The 25,130-nt window shown below is 40.8% G+C and overlaps 1 protein-coding gene across 3 annotated transcripts in view; it reads left to right on the top strand.

Moving 5' to 3' along the window:
- The window catches only part of SPATA5 (spermatogenesis associated 5), a 161,909-nt gene that overhangs the window by 25,895 nt on the left and 110,884 nt on the right, over window positions 1–25,130 (top strand). The window contains exons 12-14 of one of the 3 annotated variants that reach the window (XM_038136215.1): window positions 10,610–10,663; window positions 11,041–11,120; window positions 22,827–22,953. In XM_038136215.1, the coding sequence (XP_037992143.1) occupies window positions 10,610–10,663; window positions 11,041–11,120; window positions 22,827–22,953 (261 nt within the window). The other 2 variants (XM_038136214.1, XM_038136216.1) reach the window with 2 other exon arrangements.

The following is a 25,130-nucleotide window of genomic DNA, read 5'->3' as shown; positions in this document are numbered from 1 at the left end:
AATTGGATTTCGTTGCCTATGAATCAGTGTAATTGATCACTGTGCGTTGTATGGAAAACACATGAATGGAAGTTATTTAATAATAATACTGAGCTTCACTGCATAGGAAAGAAAAAAAAAAAAGATAGCAGAGTGATTCCACATGGGGTAGTCTTGCAGCTGTGTCAGAATGTTAATGAAGTGCAAGAGAAAACATTTGTTTAAGTATTTTGAAAGTATCTCCTCCTCAGCAGTAAGATCACATCCCCTTCTCTGTTGACCATCTCTTGACTCACAAAGCCTCCTGTGTTAGTTTCCACACAGCTTCCTCCTCCTCCCATCCTTTCAGGCATGCTGTGGATCCTCTCTGGGAGCAGAGGCAGTTGTGTTGACCCTGAAGCCAGCAGTCCTTCACTGCCCAGGCTCCCTGGGATTAGAGGCAGCCCTCTGGGTCACAGTCACATCAACAAGGGCAGCCTTGGAAACCTCAGCCCTTAAGAAACACTACCTTTACTGCCTCTTCCATAAAGACAAAGTAGTTCTTTGTGCTCCAGAGTTACTGGTAAACAAGGTAACCTTTTCCTCCGCCTCTGCTTAAAAGAAAACATTCCTCTTTGTCTCGCCCTAAGCGCTGGTGCCTGGGAGGGTGGGAAAAAAAGGTAGCAGTCTGGAAAAAAGAAAATCAGTTGAAAATGGATGTTGTTGCTATCTTGTATCCCTCAATCATGGCACCGTCAGACAGTTTTACTGATGCAGTTAATTGTCTGAGAGTGAAGGGTGGCTCATGCTGACCAGGAGGTGTCCAAAGCTGCAGTGATGGGAAATGCTGGTGTACAGTAATGCAGCGTTTTTCCGTGGTGGAGTTCTGCACGTGCAACATTCCCCATCATTGACAAGCTGCAGAAGTGTCTGGCTCTAGGAAATTGCCTGTGATTCCCAGTTGGTTTAAATCCCCTGGCCTGGAACTGGTCAAATATTCAATGTACAGATGTTTCAAGAAGCACATCTCTGGAGCGTGTCCAACCTTGGACATGTTGACTCCAGGAAGGGAACATAGCCCACTTTCACATTTGTTTCCTGGACAGAAAAAGGCAACATCCATCATGTACTAAATGTGTTAAACATCGTCTGTAGCACTTTTTCAAGCACAACAGGCATGAATTAATTTCCACTGCAAGTGTTCCTGCAGTAAATCCGAAGTAGATGAATATATGGGGTTTAGTTTGTTTTGTTAGGGTGTTTTTGAGAGGGGATTTTTCTTTTCTTGCTTATGGCCCTAATAATTTTCCCCTTCTCTACATTATGTCTTGGATATCCATCCCTGGAACTGACATCAGGCATTTTGAAATGAAAGTGGGATTCTTGATGATTTACTTTTCAGACTTGCATTTTCCTTCCAGTCTCTCTCGAGTAAGTAATTCTGATGAAAAGTGTCTGCTGTACAGCATGTGGGATACTCTTTTGGGATAGTGCAGAGGGCAGAGGTTCTTGGGCCCTTCTGGAGCAGGGGCTTGCAGGCAGGAGGCACAGCTCTAGCTGTGGGAGCCTGCTGCTGGAAGCTGCCTCTGCCTTTGTCTGTGAAGCCTAAAAGGAATTAGATTCTGTTACATGCAGTGCTTGCTCGGTTCGGTGATTTTTGGAAGGCTGGACCTATTGTGTCTGCACACTGCATTTAAGAGCCATGAGCACAGTAAGTCCCAGCTCCCATCAGTGCTGGACGTACTGTCCTTGTCTGAGCTGGCTGTCCTGCTTCAGTGCAGCAGGTATCGCCCCAGCCTGCCTCCAGGAAGGCTTTGTTTGCCAGATGTGTCTGTGCAGTTTGGACAGCTGACTCTGTTCAGTGAGGCATTTCAGCTGGGTTATGAGCAAACTGTTCAAATGTGACCTTTCCATCTGTCTTGGGCATGGGGAGCTGTCACAAGGCAGCCTCTGGCCCATGTCTGACTGGCCTCTCGTGAGGTTTGGGAGATGGGCTGAGTCTCCATGTCATTTCTGGGCAGAGGAGCTGAAGAAAATAACGTGATAACAGATGTTTGACGTTGCATCCTGTTCTCTCCTGAAATCTATTGTGAGGTTTGAATGGTTAGTGTTACAATGAATGTTGCCCTTTTGTAAACATGCTCTTTGATACTTGGCCAAAAACTTTTTATAGCTGTATTTGCACCAAGATTGGTGACCTTTTGCTTTTCCAGAGCAAAGCAGCTTGTTGGTTGGTTTGTTTTACAAAGCAATCTTGCATATAATTCCTAGGGGGAATAGTTTATTTTTGTTCCTTCTCTTGACTTTCTTTGTCTCTAATACAATGTATCTGCTAAATTTACTGGGGAGGAGGTTGTCAACTGCTTTCCAGGGGATGGCTCTTCCTGCTCCTTCCCGCCAACCCCTTTTTCTAAATCTCCTGTAGCACTGAGGCTTTTTAGGGTTTTAGTGGTCATCTGGATTATTCCCCCCTCCAAACCTCTTTTACAGAAAAGGCAACTGAATTATTCTCAGCTGCTTGGAGATTTTTCAATGCTTTGCACTCATGGATACAAGCGAGAGTAAGACTGTGTGAAGGAATGGATTAGGATAATTTTTTTCATTCTGCAGGATTGAACATCGGTCTTGACTTATCAACAGCTTTTGATCTGACTGACTGCTTGTTTCAGTCAGCCTTCTCTGCACTTCTGTCTTTCACAATCCTCTTGTGCTTGTACCAAAGTTTGTAATTTTCTTCTGAAATGTGTTTTATGCATTTTCTGTGCTAGTAAGAAAAACCCCTTGTATATAATATATAGATATTGGACCTATCCAAATGAATATGATGGGGATATACCTTTCACCTTCTGCCAGGCTGATGACACCTTGCTGTTATATACAACCTGGCTCTCTGACATTTTTGCTTTAGATGTCATCTAGCTTTCTGAAACTGAACATGAAGGAAATGAAACCCTTTGTCGCTGTATTCCCTCTTTTAAATATTTATGTCATAGGTATTTCTGTGGACTGTTTTGACAGTTCCTGCACTGAGGGTCAGTTTTGACTAGCTGGTTTCTTGTGCTATATTTTTGTGAGACCACTAGGATTTTTGTGGTGATATTATATTTTTGGAAGAAACTCACCTATCTTGCTCTATGGCATAGATAATTATCTCTGCATTTGTCTTGCATCTTAGTTTATTTAGATGTGTTATGACTGCCCCCTTGGATTTTAATTTTTTTAGTTTATTTTTTATTTATTTTTTAGGAAATCCTGTGTCAGTGTGTTGTGCTAAGAATCAAATGAGTATTACTTTTCCTTACAGATTTTCTGTGGCTTTTCTGGGATGCAATTTGCAGAGAGTCCGTGTGGAATTTTTTTCCCCCTCCTATTATTGTGCTATTTGGGTCGTTAACTTTACTACCAAATAAAAAAACCATTGAGCTTTTTTTGGTTTTAACCTATTTCAGAATGAACACTAGAATCTGCTCTTAAGATGTCAGGCTGGGAGGTACCATCAGGATATCCATTTAGATAAACTCTATCACCCAGCTGTGATGGTCTGATCCGCGGGGAGTTGGAGTTCTGTTTTCTGTCTGACGCAGAGATTACCTGAGTTTATAAGATATGTAGCAAGAAAAATTATGTAACTTCTATATGCTTGTGAAGGTTTCAGAAACATCATTTTTCCTCTTGCTGCTTAGTGCTTTTTAACATTTGTCTGTTTAAAATCAAAAGTAAGGCAAAGCCTCACTTAGGGATAGTGACAAAAACCAGTTTAAATTTTAAAAAGTTAAATGCCTTGCAGTTCAGCTCAGTGAGACATGGTAATTTTTGTAAACAGGATGAAGCAATACTTGGAAAAAAACCCCACCACACAAAACAAAGAAAACCAAACCCACGTGTGACAGTAAAGAGTGTTTAAGGATGTCAGCGCTGAGCAAACCACTGGTACAGATGATGTGAACTGTACTGTTCTTAAACTTTAATTTGAAACATTGGCTAGGAGATTCAACTACAGTGTGATTTCTTAAAAAAAGAGAAAATATTGCTGACCTTTTATTTGCTGTTACTTAAGAGCTTGGGCTGAAGGATTTTTTTTCTTTTTTCAATGAGTAGTAATTACAAAAATATACACTGTTCCCAGGGCTCTGCCTTCACCTTGGCTTGGTTTAGCTTCCTGTATCACCCAGCTGATGCTTTTGTACCACTCCCCGTGCTTGACATGTGCTTAAGCTTAGTTTGTCATCTGGGTCAATTATGTCAAAATATTTTCCAATTCAACTTTCCTCTGCTTTTCCCTTCAGCTCTTGGCTGTGGCAGCTCCAACAGATTAATAAGGCTTGGAAAGGTCGACTGCTTTGCTTTGTGAAGAGCTGTCACTGAGTTTTGGGGAGATAGCTTAGCCTTTTGATGGGGATTTCAGTGAGCAGAAGCCTGAAATAAGAAAGCTTATAAGTAAGTAGTTTAAAAGTAAGGCATATAAGATGAAAAATGCAGAGGCACTGTGGTTTTATGAGAAATTTTGGCAAACATTTGATAAAATTTCTAAAAAGATCCAGGGTAACACATTTACAATAACTTGTTAGTTAATTAGCAGGTAGTAAAAATAACTCTGAAAATTTTGACGTTCTTTACAAGGGATAACAAGTTGAGATACTTTGATGAGCTCTTTTAATCCTGAAGCTTTCTGCATATTGTACTCAACTAAAAAGAAATCATTCATCCATTCTTACCATAAGCTTACCAAAAGTGAATATGCAGGCAGAAAATGGTTAAATATAATCCCTATCTCTTTGTCCCTTCTCAATTACCTTGCAAATTTATTTTTTATTAGCACTTAGTTTCTTTCTCTCTTCAAGTTACCAGTGGAGGAATGGAGTGTTGCTGGAGGTGTGAAGTCTCAGCAAATAGGTTTTGCAGCAGGGGTGGCTCATTTTCTGTGGTTTTGCTGTGTGATTTTTGATCCTGCGTGGATCCTGCCCTGATGATGCCAGAGGCACTCCGAAGGCACTGGTGCATGCAGTGAGTGTAATTCAATGTTTCCAGTCAGTTCATTCTGCAGTACAAATCCTGGCTTCTGTCTTGTGTAAAGAAGCCTCAGAAGATTGTCACTGGAGTTTGCTGGTCAAGGCAAATGGCCAACAAGTGGACTCTGAGGCAAGGCAGTAAAGAAAATTGGATATTGTAGTTGCCTTTGCAGTCTGACCATGCTGCTTGTAACAAGTCCACTGCAGGGATTGGGGATAACAGGGTTTTGCCAATTTGCTCCCTTACATACTTGGGAGCCCACAAGCACCTGCTGAAATTGAGGATTTTCAAACCCCAGAGAGGTGTTGACAAGTTTTTAAGGTCCTCTGGAATGTGGGGCAGAGGGAAAGGAAGTGATTAAAATGGTGCATAGTGCTCAGCCTGGGGTTTCCATGTGCTGAGAAGCTGGGAGTGATGCAGATGAAATCTTTAGGCAGCCCTGAAAGAGAAGAAGCAGGCTTCATTCTTAACAAGCAAATAGAATGCGTTTTCTGAGCAAATATTTTTCTATGCAGCGTAACCAATTACCAAATCACACATGTACAGCCTCTGCCTTAGAAAGAGCCTTACTGTTAATATAAAGGAAGTTTCAGTGTTTATCTTGTTAACTCGCTTCCCTGCAGCCGCCCTGAGTCATGTGCTGCTTTGGTTGGACTGTGGGAGGGATGGAATAGCATTTTGCCATGGCGATTGCAGTGCCAAAAGACTCAATAACTAATTTCTCAGTCTCTTCAGTGTTGTTAGAGTAGAGCATAAGGCTGAGAGAATTGAGATTGTTCAATCTGGAGAAGAGAAGGCTTAGGAGTGACCTAATTGTGGCCTTCCAGAACCTAAACAGAGCCCACAAGAAAGATGGAGAGAGACTTTTTCCAAGGGCATGTAGTGACAGGATAAGGGAGAATGGTTTTTAAATGGAACAGAGTAGATTTCGATTAGATAAGATTTGGAAAAATCACTTCACTGTGAGGGTGGTGAGGCACTGGCACAGGTTGCCCAAAGACATTGTGGATTGCCCAGGGATGGGCAATGTTGGATGAGGCTCTGAGCAACGTTGTCTGGTGGAAGGTGTCTCTGCCCATGGCAGGGAGGGTGGAACTAAATGATCTTTAAAGACTCTTCCAACCCACGCCATTTTGTGGTTCCATTACTCTATCTCACCTTCAGTGTCAAAACTGGAAAGAATTAAAAAAAGATGCTGGTTTTGACTCTGTCAAGGGTGTTCACTCTGGTGGGGTGGGATTAAACTCTGAGCTGGATGTCTAAGCTTTTCCTGAAGTTTTAAGAGAAATTAGCGCAGGGCACCTGAGCGGTGAACATCTGTCTGCCCAAATCAGTTAATGTGAATGTCTAACTCAGGTGCCAGTGTGTGACTGTGGGCACTGAACATTGCCCTAGGAACACAGTGTGAACGGTTGAAAAAGAATTTTGTCAACTCTGTCTTTTTTTTTCTGTTTTGTTTTTTTTTTCTTTTCTGAGATTCACAGTACAGAGCTCAGTTTCTAGAGACATAATTTAAAATTAAATATTAATTATGACCGATACTTTAATGTCTGATTATTTCTGCTTTGAATATGGCAAAGAAGGAATTGTGCATTACCTTGTAGTAATAATCTAGCGTAGTAATCTATTGGATGAGATACAAACTCTCTAGTTGGATCTTTAGAATGTAGGAATTGTACTCTGTGGCTAACACAGTTTAATGTGTCTGTGTAAAAGCCCAGAACCTGTATGTGAGGTTATCAGGGTATTTCTGAAGAGTCTAGACTGAGCTGTGTGCTGGAGACATCTGGAGCTGTGCCCATGTGACTCAGGAAGCCTAAGTGCATTACTTGCCTGATAGTCAAAAGAGTGAAAAAAAAAAAAACCCAAAAAATCCATTTAAGAGAAGTCACTGACTAAATTTCCTACCCAAGTGGTGGAAAAAAAATCTGCAAGTGATTTTAAGCTCTGCTCAGAAAAATGTCTGATACTCCTTAACTTCAGGGATAGCAGATGTCCCTCTTGCAGTTTAAAAACACTTAGAGAACTTCTGTCAAAACCATGTGTGCACAAGCTTATCTCATGTTGCTGCATGTGTACAGGGGTTTTATCTTCTGTGCAGTTCATCTTTCAAGAGTTGATTCTGATAATATTTTAAATGCAAGAAATTTTTGTTTTTTTAATGAAATAAAAAAAGAAATGAAAATCTAGACCATAAGCAAGTAGAAGGTTTCATGATACATGGGGATATGTCTTGTAAGTGGGGATGGAATAGTCTTGAAGCAGAGCATGCCTGGAAGCTCTCTCTGCTTTGAGGCTGAATAAAGAAACCTCAGCAGTATCCAGTGGGCCTGAATTTGCAGATTTTTTACTGTCAGTCTGGACTGTAGCTCACAAATGCTTATGTGCATGGCTAAGCTACAACTGCTTCTGCCAATTTTCTGCTTCAAATCTTTTGCTGGTTTTGGAGTCCCTGTGCAAATGTCCACAAGAAACAGGTTTTATTTCTCCATGTCTGCTTGTATGGAAGATGACTTGTTGCAGATGAGAACAGAGCTGTGCAGCATTAAACTGGCCCATTTTTTACTAGCACCTCTTGGTCAGTCTATCAACAGCTATAAAAAGCTTTTAAAAAGAATCCATATGCTCACCCCTTGGCCAGAAATGATCTTTCAACAAATGTCAGCTAAGTCAAGTTCATGTCATTTGATTTTTAAAGAATTTAGAAAAGCACTGAAAAATAAAATTAAAAAACTCTCCTGGTATTTCTTCAGTGGCCTTCAAAGAAAGTCTGCTAAAGGCGAGCTTTGTGAAAATGAGAAGCTGTATCAGCTGCCAGCAGGTGACTTTGTGGTGGCCTGCAGACTGCTTGTCCTTCAGATTTATTTTTCAAATAAGAGCTGCCATCAGTCTGAGCTAAAGGACTGCACAGGTGCAGACAGGGTAAGGCAAAGGCTCAGCTCAGGTGGGACCAGAGCTCACCCAGTTCATTTGCTACCTCCAGCTGCTTTGAACATTTCTAGTTTTTGTGTTGTGGTTTTCAGTGTTTGCATGATTGAATTGTACAGCAATTCCTCCTATTCTGTGTGTGCTTTGTCTTCCTCCTCTTCTGTTTGTGCTTTGTCTTACTTTGGATCCTTTTCTTGCCATGGACAATAAGGGTTCTGAGCTGCTCACAATAAAAACTGTGACACTCAGATGGAGTTCTGATGTCCCTCATGAAGGGTGAACTAGGAGACTTTGAAACCAATTTTCATGAAAGTTCTCCACAAAAAGGCGCAGCTCATTACCATGTCACGGTCTTTCACCTGGAGCTGCTGCTTAATGAAGAGAAAAATGGAGAAAAACTTCATGTCAAAGCTTACAGCAAAAAGTTGTATTCAAAATAATTATCTTCGAAACATTTTAAATGTATTTATTGCTTTGATGTTGCCTTCATCATATTTTAATGCTTAATTAAAAATAAAACTACAAGCATCTGAAATTATATTGTACTTTAAAGCTCAAATAGGGTAGTTTTGGGTTTAAGGGGTTTTTTTTCTGAGACAAAAGAAAATGTCAGGCTGTTTGATGTTGGGTCATAGGAGAGGAGCACACCGTTGGCACGGATGCGTGTGATGTTGGTTTCCATGGGAATACTGATGTGAATGAAGATTACTTATGGGAATAAGGGCGTGAAAGGGAAGGTCCACAGGCTCCAAGGAAAAGTTAGAGAGATGTGTAATTGTGGGTGAAGTCTGCAGCAGTTTCTCATTGTGACAGAGAGCTGGATGGAAAGAGAAGACTCTGCTCTCGTTCCTTAAGGATTTGTCAAGGCTGTGCTATCGGATTCCTCATCTGCCCAAACATGATGAAGGACGAGGGCCCAGAGCAGCTGGGCTGTCTCTGAGCTGCAGTCTGGCCCTCACTGACTGCTCCATGCTCCTCACGGGTGGTGTCAATAGCAGCAAAAGGCTTTGTGCTTCTCTCTCTCACCTTGTTTTTTGTGTTTCTCTCCTCACTTTGTTTTTCCCTTCTGTCTTTGCTGCGTTCCTCAGTTTTGTGTCTGAATAACTCTGTTTCCACACAGGTACCCACCAGACTCCAATTTTGCAGTCATTGGAGGCCTCCAGGTGACACTTTAGCTACCACAGCAGTTGCTTTAAAGGTGGATATTGCTGAAAGAAAGAAATGCTAATTGTATAATTTACCTTTCCTACAAGCCAGGCACACAGTGCTGGCCCTATCAACCCTTATAGTATGGTTTTGGCCTGTGTGATGCTCTAGGTCTGGCTGCTGCACTGTCTCACCTGGTCCTTTTCTCTTTCAAAATGAATAAAATAAAAATGGTGTCTATGCGTGGATGCTTTGTTCATATCAGATAACTTGTGCTTTGCTTTTCAGAGGATATCATTTTTACCCCTACATGAGCACAGGTGTTTTCCAGTGTCAAGGTAAAGTCAGTGCATTAACTGTTAATGCAGGAATGACAATGAGCATGGAAGGGGAAGGCTGCAAAAACCATTGTGCTGCATTTTTAGAGTGATGAATCTGTGTTCCACCGACCTGGGAACAAAGTCCAGATGGTCCCAGTCAAAGAGGGCTTGTAACAGAGGTTCTGTCATTGCCAGTGCATAAATGTGTGTCTGCCACACATTCTTAATTGTGACATACCTGCTGTTAAAGCTGCCCTGTGCTCTGGGTTCAGTGTTACCTGAAGGCACCCACAGCCTGTAGGCGTTGGTTCAGCTTTCTGATGAAGGATGTTGTTTCTTCGGGAGGAATTACAAGGACACCTGTTGTTGCCTGAAAAGTCTATTGGAGCCACTGGCTCTTTTTGTTCAGGGCAGCAGATAATGATCCTTGTTTGTGGCTTCAGGTCAATGTTGATGCAAACCAGGCTGAAGTCAATGAGTCATTACCAATCCCAGGAGAAGCTGAGGCCCATTAGGAAGCAGCCTATCCTACAGGATACAGCAGAACAGAAAATACCCTGAGAATTTGCCATTGTTTTACTTTTTATAATTGTAAGTACTTGTTCAAGACTGGAATGCTGACCCTGTGGTCTCCAGTCTGTTCCTGGTGGACAGGGCTGTGAGGATAAACAGGCACCGCAGCAGCTGGCACTCATAATCGTGCCTGGCAGCCTCAGCAGAGGAGCAGGAATGTGCATAAGCTCAGACACTGAACAGCTCCCTTGCTAGGGATGGGTTTCAGGTGTGCTGCTGTGGAGCTTCTTGCTTCACCTGCAGAGTGTCAGGTTCAAAGAAGTGCTGTTAAACATTGGTTTGAGTCACTGCTGTGATGGGCAGGATGCAGGTTGAGAGTGCAAGTAAATGCTTTACTGTGATTTGTCCTTCTGGCTGATTTGCAGCCCCTTGGTGTGCTGTTGTTGAGCACTTTTAAGAACCTCATAGCATTTGTTTTTTTTGGTTAATTTCATTTCTCATTAAGGTATTGGCGAAGTATCAGGATGAGAGGACTAACCAACATGCATAGGTACTAAAATAAACAGAGAAAGCTTGGTACAGGTAGAGGGAAAGTAAAAATGCGCCCATAAGACTTACAAATGACAAAATCTCAGAATTTTTTTGTAACAGAGCGTGACCAGTGCAGCACTAGCAGACTGTCTCAGTCACTTTGTATGCAAATGTATCGTGCTTTTGAATTTTCTCTTTTTCAGGGGCCTGAGTTGATGAACAAATACGTTGGTGAGTCTGAACGAGCAGTGAGAGAGGTGAGAAAGGGCAGGCTGTGGATAACGTTAGATACTAAGTTTCCTTGGCTTTCAAATTCTTCCCTGCTTGTGAGGTTACCATTAAACTTGCTGAAAAACTCCTTCTGGTGTAAGCTTAAAAAAGAAAAGAAGAAAATGAAGCAGCAGGGATATGTGGCTTTCTCCTGCATTGATACATGTTGAGTTTGGGATCCTGTGGCAGCTTTTACTACTCTTTAAAAAAAAAAAATCTGTTTTAAAATAGAAATAACCCAAGACAAGACAGGCTGATGTCTGTTACACGAAGCTCTGTCACTCTTAAGGTGTGCAGGGGGTGATAGCGTACCGTAAATGCTTCCTTCCCTTAAATCTGGGTATTTCATTGTTGTTTTTTGTAGATCTTCAGGAAAGCCAGAGCAGTGTCTCCTTCAATTCTCTTCTTTGATGAAATAGATGCCTTGGCAGTTGAAAGGGGAAAGTAAGTAATTCTGTTACAAAAACAACAGACATGATTTCCTGATAAATTATTCTTATGCTGTACAGTCACAAATTTATTTACCTTTCTAGAATTATTTTATTAAATATCTTCATTCTTTAGACAGAAGGGTAATGTGTGACTTTTACTCAAGCCTATTTAACTTGGCATAAACAGGTAAGCTGATGGGGATCCTCCTTTCTCATCTCATTAGCAGGAATGAATCTACTGGTTCTCATGCTCTTTGGCTCTTTTCTGTGGTTTTACCTTTTATTTCCAGTAACTTAACTCCTTTCTTTTCCCAGGGCTTTTGCCCTGGCCTAATTTGGTGTCTCCATCAAGTGAGCGATAGGATCATAAGCTGCATAACACAAATTTCCAAGGAGAATACTCATAAAACTAAATTTACACTTATGTTTACACGTTTTGCCAGACTGGGAAAAACTCCATTAAAAGATTTGGGAACACTTGTGTCCTTTCATGTGTGACATTAAGAAGGGATTATTGTGCGAACAGCTAATAGTATTTTTTTTAATATCCTGCTTTGTGGTGGTTCCAAGAGATGTTTAGCTCATGTCTGAAGTAGAATTATTGCAGTTTTTAGTTGCCACTACAGCATTTAAGATTTGACAGGCTCTGTAAGTGGACTCTCTTGGGGGATACCTCATATAAATGCAACTACTACTTGCTGTTGCAATAAATAGTTTTATCCCGTTTTATTATGCATGAAAAGGTACCATATAGGTGCATTAACAAATATTTGTCCTGTTTGAAGGCACATCAAAACTTCAACATTTTTCTGGGAAAAAAAGCTCCCTCAGCATCCCTACAGGTTCTTTTGTATTGCAAGAAGGACAACCGGAAAGGATAATAGGTGACTATTTGTGTCACAGGAGCTGGCATCACATGTAGCATAGAGCTGCCCTGTGAAGCTGCTAAGAAGTGAACATTCTTACTGCTGAAAATGCAAAATCTGATTGAAGATGTTTTCCTCAGAGTCCTTCTCATGTGCAATGTGTGCAGCTGTGAAATTTGTGAGCTTCCTAGAAGTGCTATGCACTGAAGCAGTAGAGAAATTGCAAAATTATTTGCTTAAATCAAGCCAGTGGAGGGGAAAAAATATCATCTCCTGCTGCAATTATTAATGTGTTTAGCTTCCAGAACCAGCACTTCATCAAGATCAAACCTCTTGGAAGGTTAAGCCATAATACATTTTAAACAGTTTTTTCACGCAGTGCCCTGGAGGTGGCGAGTTTGTTTGTTTGTTTGCTTTTTACATGGAGTAAACAACCTGAATTTGCCTTACCTGGGACTGTCTGTGGGGGGTAGCAGGCCTGGCAGAGCTTGCTGAGGAATGTGGTGTGACCTGCTGCAGTCGTGTTGTGCTGGAGACATCTGGTTTTGGAGCTTTAAAAAGAACAGGGCGGGACACACAAATATTTCATTGTCAAATCTGAACCAGATGGGAGGTAAAATATGTAGCAGAGTTCTCATAAAATTCATCTGAAATTAAATGGTGTAGGAAACCAGACAAGGCACTTATTAGAAATGGCTCTTTTTTACAGGCTGACTTTGCACAGTAGGAATTTGAAAATGCACTAGAGATGCTAACGATTTGTGGCCTCTGGAGATCCATTTCCTGTACTATTACTGACTGTGCTGAAGTTTTCAAGGAAACACCTGTTTATATTGTCTCCCCATTCCCTCTGTTGGCTGAATTAGTTTTCTTTGCCTTGGCAGTGAAGAACACTCTGCGATACAGCTTTGTGTGAGTTTAAATCCTTGATAGGATGCTGTGGGCTTTGTGCAGAATGTACTACATTCCTTATCTTCTGGGTAGGCAACCGCTCCTGATGCTACTAGGATATGTCCAGAAATCCAGAGAATCTGAAACTGTTAAGTTGTGAGAGTAATTTTATGTATAACTCTGATCAGAAATATAGATGTGAAATAATCTTGAGTAAATCACTTAATGCTTTTGTTCTTCAAAGCACCCTGCCAAGTATTCGTTAACCCATTATTTAGATTTGACTAAAACTTGTGGTTGTTTTGCTCCCAACCTTCTGTAGAGATCCCTAAACTATCCCTTCTCAGCAGCAGGGGCATTTGAACTAATAGATTTTGTAATTAAATGAGTGTAGAGGTAGACAAAGAAAGCTAAGGAATTTTCTTGGTTTGGGCCATTCATGATGACTTCTTTGCATCAGGTGGTGGATTCTGTCACTGCACAAGCCATTGTGCAAACACTGTGGCTGCGCTCAGTTACGCCACAGTGTTGTATTTATTACACGTTCCTGAGCCATAATTCATTCCATAATTGTAATACATCTAACACGCTACCTAATGTAACTGTCTCGTGTAGCAGTTTTGTTTTACAAAATCTGTTTGTGAGTGTTTATTAGTTAGAGCTAGCAATACTTTGAAGTCGGCAAAAATTATAGTAATTGACATTGTTCATTGTCAAAATGTTTTATTTGGGAAAGATTATTTCTTATCCAGCTGCTTGGAAGTCCCATATGTTTTATCAATATGGACTAAGCTCCTGGATTTTTTTTTTCCTTGTCTGCCCACACCCTCCCTATTTTGCATGTAGTAGACACACTAATACATATTAATCAAGGAATTAAGAATGTGGGCTGGATACATACCAGTTTTAAAGACAGTTTATGAAAATATTATCCTGCAGCTCTGAAGAAAAATAGTTTAATGTAAGGAGCAATTGCTTGACATAAAAATCTGATTATCCTTGATGCAAGAAGAGAGGGTGATTTTGAAAGGTTTTGAGTTTCCAGTGTGGCAGTGAAGATGTAAAGATACTTTGAGCTGTGTTCACTTCTGCATTTTGTTCTATTACTCTGAGTTTTTAATGCTCATGGAGGATTTTTCCATCTCTTTCTGATTTATGTTGAGATGTTAGAGTAAGTTTAGAGAGAACTGAAAATGAAAAATTAGTGGCTCAGTGGCCTGACTGTAGAGAAAAATGGAGGCATTCACCATGACTGTTTCTAAAGAAAAAATTATAAACCTGCAGCAGAAAAGATGGTAGAAAGTTAGAGGTGTCACATATAGGTTTGAAGAGGAGAAATGATTGAGAAAGAAAAAACTTCTTCAGTCATGCACCAGGAGAGGTGAACCATGAGATGCATGGAGCCTTTTCCTCTGCTTTGTGGTTTTAATTAGTATCTGCTTGCACAAGCAGATTATGACCTTTTCTTTTCTTTCCCCATACTTTGGAAAGATGCTGTTATGACTTTTTGTAGGACAGATTGCACTGAAGCAGGACTGGTCCAGATACAGCAGAGTGTGAGCAGGAAAGTTTGCCTTGAAGTAATCCTGTGCCTGCACAAAGCTTGGGAGACTTTACAAATTACACAGCTGCTGAGAGTTATGGGTATTTGTTACCCTCAGTATCCTGACCATGTAAAACCTCATTCTTCTGGCCATTAGGGGTTGCCAAGAGGGAAATGGCTCGGTAATTAGACTTGAAAGTGATGAATGAACATGGCTCTGTGTAAATGCAGCGCAGACAGTCTGTTTGCTGAACTTCAGAAATCTCCGTGCTTTGGAAATGGGACATTGTTTATATAAGTAGGATTTTTAGGATTTTTCGGCAAGAGACATCCTTTTCTTGTTTTTCAGAAGCAAAGCACTTCCCCTTTAACTGCAAGTCTCTATAATGTAGGATGGGAAATGCTGCAGACTGTTGTAAAAGGCACTGATAAATTCTGTTTTCCATGGGGAAGAAAAAAAAAGGACAAGGGACAAAATCAGTACCTTGCATTTGACTTGTGGAGGCCTTAAGTTGGTAGATGAATGTTGCTAACCTTTTTAGAGTGAGGATAGAAGTGACAAAGTGAAGGGACTTTGGTACCAATCCTCTGAAACCACAGCATGATGATGCTTTTTTTTTTTTGGAAAATATGTTGTCCTGTATGGTGGGGGGAGGATAGATAGATAGATTCCTAAGCCACAATTTAAAATAGTCAGAACTACTGAAAGACACACTGTTTTCACTTCAGGTATTAAAATCTTTGCAGTCTCAAGTTCTGAGGCTCTCGGCCTTTTAGAAGAACCTGTGAGGAACAGCAGCTTCTCTTCTGCAATGTACCTTGAATAGGGACAGTGATAAATCTTCTCTTTTTAAACCAAGATATCTTTCTGGAATATTTTAGCTCATATTTATTTATCCTCTACCCTTGAACTTGTCATTGTATTTTACTGCCTGTGCAGATTCCCTGATGCAATGGGCAGTGTCTGTCGTTGAAGGAGGTCTGTGTGTTGCATCCAGTAATGAAACCCATGGGCTGAATTCTGTGGGGATGCCGCAAAAGGGAGAGGTTCTTGGCAGAAATCCATCTTGCACTGGGTGAATTAGCAGTGCTGAAGCTGGAGGAAGTATTGTCCCCCTAATATTTCTCATGCAAAGACAGAAGAACATGAACCAAGTATACCTGGAAGATTTGGAGTTTCCCCCTGCCATGGTTGTTATGAGGGACCCAATTCTTGTTCAGCTCAGACAAAGAACTTTGTGTTTCTGGCCTCTGTTGGCACTGGTGTCCCTGAACTGGGGTACATCAGCTGATTCCCTGCAATATCTGAGCTGTATTTGCGCATGATGGAGAATTGAGGCATTCAAAACTTTTGTGACTTCTGTATGAATTCTTGAAAGTTTTGGAATTTGGTGTCTAAACAAATATTGTCTGGGTAAAAAAGCTGCGTGCCTAGTGCCAGCTTTAATTTAGGCCTAGGAAGGACTGGTGAAAGAGGAAAGTTTTGAAACAATTTTATTTTACAGTAAAGCTTGTAACTGGTTTTGGAAGAGCAGTTTTAACAAACAGCATTACTCATAGTTCATGTGTGTATACAGTAAATGTCTGCAGTCCCTTTAAAGTAATCTTGTTAGTTCTTTTGGCTATCAAGACTCCTTTATCATAATGTGGTTTTGAATCTGTGTTTCTTCCATTTTGTTTACAAACCCCAGTAATTTGTAACTTCCCAGCCTACGTTATAATTCGGATATTTGGAGTCAATAGAGACTTTCATTAACATCAGTGAAAGCAGGACTGGATCCATAAACCCTTTTCTTGAAGTCATCATTTTAATGATAGGCGGGAGGAACATAATTGTAACTAAAATTTATGAACAGTGAACCTATTATACATAAATATTGTTGTAATGAAATGGAATCCAGTCTAGTTAGTTACTTCTAGGTCTAAAATACTTACAGCCTAAACTGTGCTTGCTTGCCTGGTAGACGTGATTGATTACAGATTTAAACTTGATTAACTTCCAGGAATGCACAGAGGAGAAATGCTGAGAAAAACAGAATGAAAGGAAGTGGGAAATTTACTGTGCATCAGGTGTCCGCTTGGTTTGGGGTTGTTTTTTTGTTTTGTTTCATTGCTTTTTTTTAAGGCAACATCAGTGTTAGCAGAATAGGAGAACTCAGGATGTTAGCATCCTTCCTGTGTCAGCCAGACAGTGCCTTGGCAAGCTGCAGGTGTGGGCTAATGCCAGTCTTTCATGGATGTGCATCTGGAATTAGCTGCAAGCAGATGGAAATGGGTGATGGATCACCACCTAGGCACTCAAGCATTTGGAGATGTGCTTGGGGAAAGCCCTCTGTAAGAAAGCCTGTTGATTCCAAACCTGGCTGACTCCTTTCTTCCTTTTCTCTCCTTTCACTGTGTTTCATTTTTCTGGGTCTACTTCATTAACTTTTGGAAGCAGCAATAATGAGAAATTTAGGTGAGTGGAAGAGGCTGCTTACACAACCGTGAAGGATAATTAGAATGTGTCTGCAGCTGCCTGCAGGCCATTTGTTTCAAAGTCACCTGCTGACAGCTGAGCGCTGTTTCCTGTTTTCACAAAGCTCATCATCTTTTTAGGAAAGCTTGCTTGCAAGCTGGAGACCTCTCAGGGAGTACTTGGAATTCTTTTATTTTTCTGTGCTCTTCTAATGCCTTGCAAACCAAATTACATGAACTGCATTTAATTGGTGAATCGACAGTTGGCAAAACATCATTTTGGCATGGAGGTGACAATGAAGATAAATATTCTACCCAAACTGAATTTCCCAGGCTTTGCCTGGGTTTCCTCTGGATATTTTCCTTCTGTGGTACTTGAATTTTGTGCTTGAGAAGACAGGAAAGATATGAAACAGTGTAGTGGGTAGTATTTGATACAGGTGTGTACAGGATCCAACAGCATGTAATTGTAAGGTGCTGATGAAGGGGAGGGTTTGGGATCATCTTCTTGCAGGGTTTTCCTGATCACACAGGCAGGGAACGTTTCTTGTCTGAGCACTCAAGGGGCTTGTGTACTAGAATGTTTTGGGGTTTGTATTTTTTTTTTTTTTTCAGTGAATAGTGAAACTTTAGGTGATAACATTAAAGATTTGTATGCTGTATGTTGTTCTTGGGCTTTTTAACAACATCCAAGCCTGTAGTATCTGTAGTGGTCTGGATAATGATTGTGGAAGTTGTACCATTCACATTATATAACATTCATAGAAGTAAGTTTGACCCAGTATTTTTTTTCATATTGGACAAGCCTGCTTTTCCTGACTGGCATGGCAGTGTCCATTCTGCTGGACAAAACGCCCCAGTGATGGAATTTTTGCACAAAATTTGAAATCAGGGATCATCCTGCAGTTATTGTCTTTCTGGTAATGCTATTGGAGTCGATAATTTTTTATTTTTCAAGTGCTGTGGAAAAACCTTAACCTGCCAAAGGCGTGTTTCACCCGAGTTGGTGAGGGAGAGCAGTAAAAGCGTGTGGCAGTTAATTACGGTCGCAGCAGCCGGATGGAAAAGCCGGGCTTGGCAGGTGCTCCTTGCTGACAGGTTCCCCCTGCGCAGCCCCCACACAAATGTCAGACTCAATAAAAATCCTTCAGGCTGTGCGAGCGAGGCGGCTCTCGCGTGGGAGTCTGCTGGCAGGGCGCTTCTGTATTTCAGGAACCTTTTACCTCTGTAGTTCACAGAGAGGTGGAGAGTCCTGCCAGGAGGGTCTATTTCAACTTGTTCAGATTTTTTTGATACCAAGCATTTTGTCATGTCAATGAGTTTTACATTTGCTTTGATATGAAATTATTTCCAGAGGTTTCAGTGAAAGACTTATTTGAGATAATACTGCGTCCACAAGTATTTTTAAAACCTATAAATTTTTATTATGATTGTGACTCTTTTGTCTGGGGGGGGGAAATAATAAAGCCAGGTTTTATCCATGTGTAAATCTTGCCTGATGGGATGTTTTGAAAGAGAGGGTGGATTCGACTCTCTTGCAACAAAACCTGCATTATAGATTTCAGCTATGTGGGAATTAATTCATCTGCAGTAATTTATCCTGGATACTTCTCCTGAGGTCAGTCTCTGACCGAACAGCTCTGCCTGAGGTAGGGTCAGCTGTGCAGGAGGGGGGTCCTCTCAGACTTCCTCCGGCTTTTGCAGCACCACAGTTGCTGTGATGTTAACAGCTTTCAAAATGTTTCTGTGTGAAGATTTCCTGCATTTCTACAGCTACAGTTCAGCAGTGTAATTAAGTTAAGGTCCTGATTCTGAAGCTAAGATGTTCCAACAGGCTTCAGTGCCATTAAAGTCAATAGTGAGAGAGTCACTGGTTCTCCTTTATGAGATTTAAGTGATGGTGGAGACTTAAATACATTTTCCAGTGAAAATGACATCTGGTGTTGGAAAGTCACTGAAATGAGTATTTTTTCAGAGGTGCTCTAGATGGTCAGATGATGCAAATGTATGTTTGCTTTAGTTTGCAGTGGTGACGCTTACCAAATTTCATTGTGGGGTGAAACCACAGTGGCTGCATTCTCAGACTGTTTTTAGTTTTCAAATATTAAAAAATCTGTTAGAAAAAGGGTGGGGGGGGGGGGGAAGGAAAGGAAATTAAATAAGTAAAAATGTAGAAAACAAGAAGTTGCTGTCCAAAAATGCCTATAGTAGGAAGGGTAACAGGTTTAAATGTGATTTCATACATCTGGTTATGTCTGGAAACAAAATCTTCTTGGCTTGAAGATCTGTGTAAGCTAGTGAACTGTATGTACTCCTTGGTGCAGGGATAGGATCAGGCTGTGGTTGCTTTTATATCCCCTGGAAGAAGTATGAGAGTGGTTTAAGGTGTCCAGTGGGAAATTTCAGTGCCCACTGATACATGAATCCAGCTGGCTTGAATGGTCATTGGATATAGCCAGAGGAGATAGAAATAAGAGCTGTGGAAAGCCCTCTCCTGCTATATTGATTTTGGAGCTGGTGCTCATGATCCATCAGGACAAAGGCAGAATTAATTCAGATTAATTGTCAGTCTTTGGTAAACTGTAGAATACATGGTTTATTCTGCCAAAATGTGTATTGGGAATCCCTTTAGCCAAAGTAAAATACCAAGACCAAGTTTGTCTTTCATATTCAGTGTGGATAGTCTTACCTGACAGGCTTCAGGAATCTTCTCTGGTGGTTGAGCTGAGTGCATGTGCAGGAGTGCACATGTGCTTTGTCTGAGACTGGTAGGACACTTGCAGGATTAGCTGGAATACCACGTAGAGGAGGATTTCTGTCTTTAATTACTGTAATGACCTTCTCTACCTTTAAAAACTTCATTGAAGATTGTAAATAAAGTGCAGTTGGCAAAAAATTAAAACAACACATAGCCTAATGTATTTCATTAGGGCAGCACCAGCAGTTGCCTGAAACTCTCAGGCAGGCTCCTCTTTGCTCACACATTTTTTTATTTCAGAGGTATTTCTGGTTGGGGCACGGCTCCTGGTGCACACAGCCGTGCACACACATGGCCCTGCGTGGATTATGTGAGGGGCTTAGCTCTGGCTGCCTGGATTTGCAGGCAGCGTGTTGACAGGAAATTAGTTTGTACCAGGACGTGCCTTTGGAGGACCATTTCCAGGCACTTGTGAGGATGACATCAACGTGTGCGGGTCAGGTGGAGGCGGGGGGGGGGGGGGGCAAGGCAGCCCCTTGGCTGGAAGTTGCTTTTGGCAGTGCCTCCGTGGGACTGGAGGGTTAATCGTGGTTTGTTTCTCTGGCTGCTGTTTGCGTCAAAACTCCAGGCAGCCTTAATGAACGTTGCCTGTGTTAATTTGGAAGCCTTGCTGGGAAAGCATGGGAAAATGGAAAATCGCATCCTTGTGTGTCACCCCCGGAATTAACGGCTCGGGCAGCAGCGGAGCTCTCAGAGCTCACCGTGGCTCTGAGGCAGCTCCCAGCAGCTGGGGAAGAGATCTCTGCCTGTGCCTGCCTGGGATTTTTATAGGGTGTCCTGTTCAGCCAAAAGCTAATTTATTGTAGGCCGTGCTAAAATGGTGTGATAGCTTAGTGAACTATGTAAATAAAAGCACTGACATCAGAAATCCGTGGTGTCATAGGAACCGGGCACTCCTTCACTTGATGCTGATTTTGTTATTGATATTTTTTGCATGCATGGACTTAAAATTGTTTAATTCACTTTAAGAGATAATAAAGCCCCTAATAATGTCCTAGAAGCCTTGCTATTGTTTGAGCTGTATTATACCATGAGTGATTGCCTAACTGCAGTTTTCTGATGATGCCCTAATTTTATGGAAGTCTTTGCAAAGTGCATTTCCCTGTGGGGATTTTCCTTAGAATAAACACTTCTTTAATGTGTTGTGGGTTTTTTTTTTTGTTTGTTTTGTTTTCGTGTTTTTTTGTTTTTTGTAGTCAGAAGCTTGTAAGGGGAATGTTTATATTGGGGAAAGATGTAATATCTGTTCTAGCCACCTCTCTCTAAAATGATTTTTTTTTTTATTTTTTAAGGAAATAGAGAAAAGTTTAGCATCTCCTCCAAAGTCTTCTAGCTTCAGATCATCTCAAATAACATTAACATTTTTGCCCAAGTTTTACAATTATTTTTACCTTTGCTTAGCATTTTCTTTTGCTCAGTCTATTAGGTATAAAGTGGAGTAAAATTAAAACTCGCGCAAGATGGGAGGCCTGGATCCCTACTGAGATTAGCTAATGTTACAAAGTTGATTTTAATTTCCTTTAAGCTGTGTGTCTTTCCAAAACCATTTGCTATCCATGTCCAACACCTGAAGTGTTTTATCACACTCGGCCCTCTATAAGTCAGTGGGACTCTGACTCATGGGTACATTAGAAATACTCAAATATGGCTTGGGGATTTCCAGTGTGGCTGCAGAAACTCCAGAATCTGACAACCAGGTAACCCAAGTCCCTTCTCTAATATTTCTTAGCAACCTAAATATTTTACTCTCTTAGCCAACATTTATTATAGCTCCTTTAAGATGTTTTGCAGACTGGGTGTGATAAGTTCGCTGTTTTGCTCTGGAAAATTGCAGAACCAGTTGTAGGATAGGAAAGTTAGGGGATTTATTTGGAGCTGTACAACAGTGATGGAGCCATTACGGTTGCTTTGCCTCTGGGACATCACTGTGGTCGCAGGCAGGCTGGTGATGGGTGGCAGTGCTGGAGCAATATATTTGTATAATAACTGTACAACTGTATTTGTGCACTCTCTGTCTGATGGAAATAATTGCAGCGCTTACATTTTAGTATATTGAATATTTTTATTTTTTGGAAAATGAAAACATGGATGATCGTATGGCACTTCTGTGTGTGTAGGTGCATTAGCCTTAAACAGAACTTTTGGAGAAGGAGTTTCAAAAAATTTGAGATTAAAAAATTATCTCAATCCTGGTCTTGTTTTAAGTATCAGACTTCTTTTTGCTTCTTAGTTTATAGGGATCCAGAAGAACTGGAGAGATTCATTTTTTCAAATTGTATTGAAAAGAGCCTATTTAAGGATAGAGAAGTAAAACCTTCCCCTGTGCAGCAGAGGAGGGAATAGCCCTGGAAGATCAGTCCCATTGCTGAAAGATGATGGAGGTGTATGCCTGCCATCCACAAGGGAAGGTTGTGTGGAAAACACTGAGGTTTTGGTGTGTGCCAAGAGAAGGATTCCCAGTTTCTGGAAAAGGAGGATAAAACTCACATTTTTGGTACAATCTCCAGCTGCTGTCCCTAGCCTTCTTCAGTTTCCCTGCCTCTTCTCAGCAGAGGGAATACTTTATGCTTGTCTGCTTGGGTTTTTCGCATATTGGTGATTTTAAAACTGGAGTTTTCAGGTTTTTTTCAGTTGAGTTTTTTCCCTGGTATCTGGAAAACAAACTGACTTAAAGGACTGACAATGCAATTATGAGGCAGTTGGTCAACACTCAATTTATTCTCACGTGATGGAGAGAATATAAAAATGCAGAGCAACTCTGCAAAACACATAACTGCCTAATTTTTTATACTGCATAGGGTGGTGTAAGCGCTCACTTGGATGGTGCTAAAAATGAAAGTTTGTCTGACGAGTAAAGAAGCAGCTTGAATTCAGTTTCTTTAAAATGTTTATTCCAGATATCCACATTGTGCTAAGTTCTTTACAACCTCCATAGCAGGGCAATAAGTAAAAAAACCCCAAATCCCGGTTGCTTTGCTGAATAGCAAGAAAACCTGTGGAACTCAAATTCTCTGATTTGGTTTTACTCACTTCATGTCACTGATGCTGCTTCAGAGGTTGTAGGCAAAAATAAATATTATGAAGAATTAAGGCAAAAAGGTGAATCCCAGCGAATTGGAAAGAATAATGTATCTTTTCCTTTCTCCTATTTCTAGGAAGGCAAAGATAATGCTGTGACTTTTTATTTTTTTTTCTGTAAATCAGCTCTTCAGGTGCTGGGAATGTGGCAGACCGTGTCTTGGCTCAGTTGCTGACGGAAATGGATGGGATAGAACAGCTGAAGGACGTGACGATTCTGGCAGCTACAAACAGACCAGACATGATAGACAAGGTACAAATAGATGCACTGTTTATATCCTGTTCCTCTTGAAAAGACCAGAGTTTGGTATAATTCCATCCTCTTACTCTCCAAACTGTTGTCTGATCAACTTAATGATGAAGAGTAGAAGTTCGGAAATGAAGACAAGGCAGAGGAATGGTTCATGTCCCCCGATTTTTTTCCCTTCTCTACAGAATTTTTAACAGAAAAAAAATGTTCTATGGTAGCCTTAAATATCTGTTTCCTAGAAGAAATTTTCCTTAAGCCAAACTCATTGAACTAGTGCAGCAACATTTCTGTCAAACTGCTGCTGTGGTTTTTGCTTCTGTTTTGTTTGTTTATGCAGGAGTTTGCTGGAGTTTGTTGGTTTGATTAGTTACTTCCTTTCATGGATTAAGTGTCTCAGCAATTCAGTTACCAACTGTAAACAGGGAAATTTCTCCTCAAATCCCACAGCAGCTCTCCTGGTGTGACAAGAAGATTTCAAGTTCATAAAATCTGGAGGGTTGTAACACTTACTGCAGAAAACGTCCAAGCACAAACCCAACCCAGCAGCCCTCTAGAAAACCCACTTTAAAACAGTTTACCACTGCAGTGTCTTCTCACAGCTAAGTGCATTAGATGGATCAGTCTGAAGTGATTTCCTTTAAGATATGATTTGTAGTGTTTGTAAGATTCTTTATTCTACTGCTTTTTGCCTTCACAACATAATTGAATTTGATGACACGTTAATTCAATAAGTTTTTATTATCTTTTTAGAGTTTCTTACAAGTTTCTTAAATAATTCTCACATTCTAAGCTGTTTTTGGAATAGTCTTTTCTGTTTTTCTTGGAACATTCAGGCATAAAATACATATGAAATGTGTATGTTTAAAGTATGGTTTGTATGCACATGAAGTCTTGAGAAAAAAACCTTGCATTTTGGCTCCAGAACACAGCCTCTTCCCTTCTGAACTGAAGGAAGCCACACAGCTGATGGAGACCTGACAAAGGCTTCCTCAGAGCTTACTTGTGCATTTATCTGTGAGCCTGCCATGTCAAAGCAGAGCTAGCAAAGAGTTTTCAATAAAAGGCAATAAAAACTCATCAGTGAAAAGTGTGCTTGTGCAAGATTGAAACTTTCAAGATTGCACTTTTGTCAAATTGATTTGTGTAGGCACGCAGTTGGTGGTGATTGGGAGTGGGGCTGTGGCCCAGCCTCATCCCCAATGGGCACAGCTGTGAGCAGCAGGTGAGCAGCATTGACAGCAATGAGCCATGGAGTGCTCAGGTGCACTGACCAACCACCAAAGGGAGCAGAGGGCACACAGGTGTAAAGCATGCAAGATGAAGAATATAAGTGGGTGGGCAAAAGAACAAGAAGGGCAGATGCTTGAAGCCTTCTGATATTGTATGGTGACACTCTGTGTTGTATTGTGGCTGTCTCAACTGTGAGGTGTGCTGCGACAGATTTGGAGTGTTTTTTGGTAACTGTTCTTTGGAGTAATACTAAACTGAATTTGAAAACATTCTGATTGTTGAACAGCGTGGTGTCAGTTCAACATTTCACTGTGTTGTCTCCATCAGCGCCGGGAAGTTGAGTCCTGTGTCATTCTGCCTTTTGCTGGATTTCTCCTGGGCACGTGGTGAACACTGGTTTCTCAAATATTAGCTTTTATTTGAAATACTGGCAATATTGGAACAGAATTACATGAGTCAAGAGGACTTTAGGATAGAACCCAAGTTACTATGTACTGTACCTGTATCATTCCAGATGCAAATCCACACCTTTTAGCCTTGGAATGAAAATTTTCATTTTGATATGATGCATTAAAATGTAATGTATTCTGTGGATATAAATTTCATGGGAATTGTGAACTTTTAAGAATGAACAACACAGTTTTGTTATCTAGACCAGACGGGCTGTACCAGGCCACTGTCTTCTCCTGGGTCCATGCAATATTTACGGTGCATGAGTTGTACTTTTTCTCTTCCCTGGAAGAAAGAAGATACCAGAAAGCATTTGTACTTCACTAACAGGAAATCTTTCAGTAGGGGTTTTAGTTTACTCTATAATTGCTGATCCCTTTGAGAAGGTAAGAATTTGTTAAATTAATACTTTATATGGAAATAGTTATGTATGACAATAAGTGAATGTCCTGTTTTCATAGGTACGTATGGTGACTATACAGTAATTTTTGAGGGTATGA

Source organism: Motacilla alba, chromosome 4 (genome assembly GCF_015832195.1).
Source record: "Motacilla alba alba isolate MOTALB_02 chromosome 4, Motacilla_alba_V1.0_pri, whole genome shotgun sequence".
In the NCBI taxonomy this organism is placed as follows: Eukaryota; Metazoa; Chordata; class Aves; order Passeriformes; family Motacillidae; genus Motacilla; species Motacilla alba.
The sequence above is the reverse complement of the archived record's forward strand: the minus strand, read 5'-3'. Positions and strand labels throughout refer to the sequence as shown.